Genomic DNA, 6,696 nt, shown 5'->3' with positions numbered 1-6,696 from the left:
TTGAGTTCTTGTTCAACCTCGATATTCCACAGGCACCTTTATTACCACACGTCAAGAACCAACCTCTTTGGCTTTACCCTCTGTACTCGGCTTCTCTTTCCAAATTTCCTCCCTCCGCTAGTAATGTCATCATCCTCCCAGACTTCCCAGCTAGAAATCTCAGGCATCTTTAACTTCTGTTTCTCCTTTCCACCTGAAGGGAAGGAAGCATTCTTCTCTACTCTTCAAGGTCTTCCAACGGGACTAAGAATTAAACTGACATAAGATAGATTAACAGGAGAAAAAAAATCCCAGTTTTTTTACATGTTTACAGTCATGAAATTGAGACCCAAGAGAATGACCAAGGCAGGGAGTTTTTAGACTTTGTAGACAAAGAGACAATTAATCTATGAGGAATTGACAGGGCAAAGAGAATGGAATTTGGGAGCTTCAATTAGTAAGGAATTCTAGACAGAATTTGGACTGGGGTAGTAAATTACTAAAAAGTAACAAGGGTTGTGTAGAGGATGCTTTTAGGCAGCAGGCTTGAGCAATGGGATGTAGAGCAAGGCCAAAGGGCCCACAGGGACCACCGAGCTGCACACAAACAGGCCCATCAGTTGACTCATCTCAAAATCTCCTTAAGTTCTAGTGGGCCAGCGGGTTACTTGCAACTGAGTACAGGTACCAAAAAAGGAAAATTCCATATATTCCCATACCTCCTTCCCTTCCCCCTTTAAATACAGCCCCCAACACTGCCTCCTGGCAGACAGTGTCCCCTCTGCTGTCCTGCCCGCTGTTCTCTTGCAGTGTATCCAATAAACTTCTAGCTCCTTTGTTCTGCTTCAGGTGAATTCTTTCACTGCCTGTGCCACCGGCTTCCACTCAATTGGGTCGCCCCATGTTTAGGGACCCCCATCTGATCAAGAGAGACACCACAGGTCATTTAGACAGCCTTCTGGGCTCAAAATTTCCCATCTCTGGTGATCAGGATGTCTCTTTCCTGCCTGCCCCAGGAAGGGTACCTTTCATATGGGAGAGTTACTTCCTGCTTTCGGGAGGACAGAGGAGAGTCTGAGAGTCCTTCTGTGCAGGCTGCCCCTTAAGTCGCTTTTATTTACAATAATCAATATGCCAAAGTGGCACATTTGAGGGCAGCCTGCCCTGGGCCCCTATACACCCAAACAGCCAACGAGTCCTGATTCCATCTCAGAAACATCTCCCAAATCAAGTGCCACCTCTACTCCGATACTCCAACAGCCTCCTAACTGGCCTCGGTGCTTCCAGAATACCATCTCTATTCTAGGCCATCCTCCATGCTCTGCCAGAATGATTTCCCCTAAACTTGACATGATAGGGTCACTCACTGCTCTGCTGAATGTCTATCCTCTATTACTGTCTATCTGTTGACCTCTCTTTGTATACAGAAAGTAAATGTTCAGGATGTATAGAATATCAACCAAGATTGCATAACTTGACCCCAGTCTAGCTCCCCAAACCCCTGTTTCTGCACTCCCCACTTTTCCCCTGAACACCAGCCAAAATGAACTCCTCATTCCCCACAGGTTTCACATCATTCAAAATCTCACGTCTTGGTCCCTGGCAGTCTCTCAACTTGCGATGCCTTTCCTTCATTTATCCTTATACTCTTGCCCAACCTTTCCAGATTTCTATCAGACTCTTGTCTTTGATGATTTTCTCAGCCCCTTCTTCACAGGAATTAGCTGCCCTCTGCCCAGACCTCTAAGCTCCTCGATTACCAAGATTGTTGCTCACTCGGTGTTGTGCCCCAAGCGCTTAGACCATTGGCGGTCAGTGCTTCATGAACATTTGCTGAGGGAGAGAAGGCACAGTGCAGCCGACCACACACCTCAAGTTGTCTGACAGAGTGTGACACTGAATGGAAAGCTGGGCATAGCACTGCATGGGCATTTCATATATTTGTGTCCTAGAAACAAGAATTTAATACATCCAGTCTCAACGGCACGAGAGTTTCCATTTCCGCATGTACTGACGTATGTTGAGAGAATTTCGAGCAGAGCCTAAGTTGTATCTTAGTTGTAAAATGGAAATGTCACTGAAATATTGCATCATGTCTTGGGGACCTGAGAAAGTTACTATTCCCAAGATTGCTTAATTCACCGTGAGTTAGTTTAGTTATTAAACTTTGTCACTCATTGCTAAAACATTAACTAGAATAATGCATCTTAATTGAGGGGGTCTTTTTTTGGGGCGGTTCGGTTTTTTTGTTTTTACCTTCCATGTTCAGGAAAAAGAAAGGATGTTATGACCGACTAACAAAATTATTATCAGAGATTTATTTCTAAAAGCATCTTTCAGCCCTGCCTCCAGGTTCTGAGAAGATGGCGAAGGTCTCAGAGCTTTACGATGTCACTTGGGAAGAAATGCGAGATAAAATGAGAAAATGGAGAGAAGAAAACTCAAGAAACAGTGAGCAAATTGTGGAAGTTGGAGAGGAATTAATTAATGAATATGCTGCTAAGCTTGGAGATGATATTTGGATCATATATGAGCAAGTGATGATTGCAGCCCTAGACTATGGTCGAGATGACTTGGCATTGTTTTGTCTTCAGGAGTTAAGAAGACAGTTCCCTGGCAGTCACAGAGTCAAGAGACTAACTGGCATGAGATCTGAAGCCATGGAAAGATATGATGATGCTATACAACTATATGATAGAATTTTACAAGAAGATCCAACTAACACTGCTGCAAGAAAGCGTAAGATTGCCATTCGAAAAGCCCAGGGGAAAAATGTGGAGGCCATTCGGGAACTGAATGAGTATCTGGAACAATTTGTTGGGGACCAAGAAGCTTGGCATGAACTTGCAGAACTTTATATCAATGAACATGACTATGCTAAAGCAGCCTTTTGTTTAGAGGAGCTAATGATGACTAATCCACACAACCACTTACACTGTCAGCAGTATGCTGAAGTTAAATATACCCAAGGTGGACTTGAAAACCTCGAACTTTCAAGAAAGTATTTTGCTCAGGCACTGAAACTGAACAACAGAAATATGAGAGCTTTGTTTGGGCTTTACATATTGCTTCTAATCCAAAAGCAAGTGCAAAAACAAAAAAGGACAACATGAAATATGCTAGTTGGGCAGCTAGACAAATAAACAGAGCTTATCAGTTTGCAGGTCGAAGTAAGAAGGAAACCAAATACTCTCTTAAGGCAGTCGAAGACATGTTGGAAACACTGCAGATCACCCAGTCTTAAGGTTTCAAACTCTTTCACATTACATTTCACAACTGCACAATTGAACTTACTGGCCTGTGACTTATTTACTAAATGCCTAGTGCTATTTATATACTAATTTTTTGTTAAGAGGGCAATTGTAAAGAATATTTATATAAACCTAAAAATGCCTTTTACTGCTAAGCAGGAAGATGGAGAAAGTCCACGGAAGAGAGATTTAACAAGATTCATATTGATTGTACATCATTCTCTTCATATCACACATATATAGCTTCTTTTAAACCCCAACCTGATGTAGAAATCCCATAAATAAATCATGTGATTTATTAGACTTGCATTTGAAGATTAAAAAATAAATAAATAAATAAATAAATAAATAAATAAATAAAAGCATCTTTCAGGCAACATAATGTGTCAGTGTGGAGTATTCTCCAATAGTAGACAATGAAAATATATTACCGTTATTAGGGGGAAACATAACACTTTATTTTTAAATGCACAGTATAAATCTTTACTACTTAAGGTAAAACTATGCTACAACATATACATCTCAAATCTCAGTGGCTTAGAAAAACTGGAGATTTATTTCTTTTTCATGCAAGGTCCAAAAGGGGTGTTTCTGATAGGTGGGTGACATTGCTCCAAGCGCCAATTCTCGTACCTAGTTTTCTTCTAACTTGTGGCTCTGCCATTTTCAACATATGGCCTCCAAGGTCATGGGTAATAGGAAAGAATTCAAAGGATGGTACCTGGAAGATTGTAATGGACCAGGCTTGGAATTCATCCACTTCACTTCTGTATGCATTTCATTGGTTAGGATATAGTCACATGGCCACACCAAACTTCAAAGGGCAGCTGGGAAATGTGGGTGCTCAAGAGGCAGAAGACAGGGGTTTGTTCAACAGCCAGCCAATCTACACCAAGAAGGTCCGATTTTCTGTGTCTCCTTTATCAACTCCCAGAGGCCTAGTCTGTGAATAGCTGTGATCATAATTATGAACCCAGGGGCACCTAGATGGCTCAGTCATCAAGCGTCTGCCTTCGGCTCAGGTCATGATCCCAGGGTCCGGGGATCGAGCCCCGCATTGGGCTCCCCGCTCGGCAGGGAGCCTGCTTCTCCCTCTCCCTCTGTCTGTTGCTCTGCCTACTTGTGCTCTCCCTGTCAAATAAATAAATAAAATCTAAAAAAATAAAAAATAATGATAATTATGAACCCATACTACAAGATTTAATTGCCGAAACAAACACCTAATTGAATGAATGTATGGTGCTTACAAAAGCATGAAAACTAAAGATTGAAAACAGAATGATTTTCTTAAGTTCATCCTGAGCTGGATAAAAATTAAATAAAAATATACTTGTGAAACTGCTTCAAAGCATACAGTTGACCAAAAACCAAAATGGCTGCACTAATGCTTCAGTGAAGCTCAGTTTTAAAGTAACCTTTTTCTTCACTTCCGCAAACCTCCCCTCCTCCCTTCTTAGCCTTCTGTTTCAGGTACCACCCTGAAAACAACTAAGGGGGCTGGCAACACATATACAATCCCTGTTGAAACCTGCTAGACCCTGTATTTCCCTGTAAAACACCCCAGCCCCTTCCTCCCGGAAGGCTCGCAGTTTTTGAAGGCCACTCCCTGCTGCAGCCTCCTTTGCCCCTGCAAAGCAATAAAGCGATTGTTCCTCTTTATCCCAGACTCCATCTTCGTATTATATTTTGGTTCTGAAGCACGGAGGTTGGTTTCCAACAACACTTGTTTATTGAGATTTGCAGTTAATTTGGGTTTTGCTGTTATTATAATGCAGAAAGCTGTTACTTTAATTCATGCCTGAAAAATCGGAAGAGTTGATTTGTACCATGGATACTAAAATGCTATGGCATAAATACATGTCGCCTACTGCTCGACAAAGGCAGCCTGCCCCAGGAAAATCAGCCAGGTGGAGGCAATTAACGTGATTGTGGCTGAGTGATTCAGCTGGGGTTGGGGACTCACAGAACCCAGGAGATAAGGGGTAGCGTAGGAGTGGAGTTGTGTGATTAAACCTGCAAATTAGCTGGCTAGTCCTGGAACAGTCTATCTGAAGGCTTTTGGGGTACGTGTAGAGCCTGCGTTTTATGGAAAAAAAGAAAAGTAGAGAAGCAGCTATTACATAGCAATACGAAATGGAGTGAGCAAAGGTGGGACAGAAATTTTTTGGTTTGTGTCATGGGTAGTGTAGGGGCCAAGGGCAAGCTGCCCCAACATGGGCCACTTTGGCATGAAGGTTATTTTGAGTTAATGCAAGCAGATTCAGAAAGAGCTCTTTACCGCCCTCTCAACTGCCTAAAAAGAGTTGAGATAGAGGACCTGCTCCAGGAAGACAGCTGTCACCATAACTACACTGTGATATGAACTAAAAACGATAGGGATGAAGCTAGCAAGACCTGTTTGATCAAAGTCCTCTATGTCCCATTGTTTCTGAGTCCCATTGTTTCCCATTGTTTGCTGAGTGGCCCAGCAAACATTTGCTTATCAAACATTTACTCTTCATCCTGTAAACTGCATTCCTTCCCTTTGAAGTCCCAGATGCCTACTTCCTTCTCCTTAATTCAGGATGACATACATACTTCATTATGTCTGTCTTTGGAATTTCATGGCTGTGTGCATTCCTTGTAAGCATAAAATTAAATTTCTCCTGTTGATCTGTCTCACGTCAATTTGATTCTTAGTCTAGTAAGAAGGACCTAGAAGAGCAGAGGAAATTCTTCCTTCCCGACAGTAGCATATCCTTTGAGTTTCTGAAGCTGCAAACACCTCTTTGTTTATGATGAATGGTCAGGAAATCTCATGGACTGTACTTAAATGGAAGGAAGCGTTTGGCAAGCCATCTTATTTCCTCTTGTAGTGTCATCTCCAGATGCCTTGGTGTGAGGTGAGTTAATAAGGCAGCCTTTCCTAAAAGAGGAAGCACATAATAACTGCCACCATCACTGAGCACACAGCACAGAGCAGGTGCCTACTAGGCACGTACACATGTTGTCCCCATTGGGGATGGTGATTGTTTTTGAAAGGAACTAGCTTGCTAATTTTCTTTTTAATTTTTTTTTCTGCTTGTGCTAAATGAGTGAGATATGTCAAATCACACCAAACAGTAGCAATTTTGGAATGATAGCCCTCTTCCTTCTCTAAAAGTGATGGGATGTGGTTTGCAAAAGACAGATATATTCAGAAATACAAAAATTAAACTTGCTCAGGGGTGCCTGGGTGGCTTAGTCGGTTAAGCGTCTGCCTTCTGCTCAGGTCATGATCTCAGGGTCCTGGGATCGAGCTCCGCGTCCGGCTCCCCACTCAGCGGGGAGTCTGTTTCTCCCTCTCCCTCTGCCCCCCCACTTGTGCTCTCTCTCTCTCTCTCTCTCTCAAATAAATAACATCTTTTAAAAAAATTAAACTTGTTCATAAGAATATTAAAATAATTCAATTTGGACTAAGCACTAGAGTTATTTTCTAAAGAATTCA

At 42.1% G+C, this 6,696-nt stretch overlaps 1 protein-coding gene across 1 annotated transcript; it reads left to right on the top strand.

The window, feature by feature from the left end:
* The first annotated feature begins 2,325 nt into the window (after positions 1-2,325).
* On the top strand, positions 2,326-3,279 carry LOC116623760 (ER membrane protein complex subunit 2-like). Its single transcript, XM_032391187.1, is given in 2 exon segments — positions 2,326-3,036; positions 3,039-3,279. Coding segments are annotated over 2 exon segments (879 nt in total). The 5' UTR covers positions 2,326-2,342; the 3' UTR covers positions 3,224-3,279.
* Positions 3,280-6,696: the final 3,417 nt, after the last annotated feature.

The sequence above is a fragment of the Phoca vitulina genome, unplaced genomic scaffold, assembly GCF_004348235.1.
Source record: "Phoca vitulina isolate PV1807 unplaced genomic scaffold, GSC_HSeal_1.0 scaffold60, whole genome shotgun sequence".
NCBI classification, from domain to species: Eukaryota; Metazoa; Chordata; class Mammalia; order Carnivora; family Phocidae; genus Phoca; species Phoca vitulina.
This window is presented reverse-complemented; position numbering and strand designations above follow the sequence as displayed.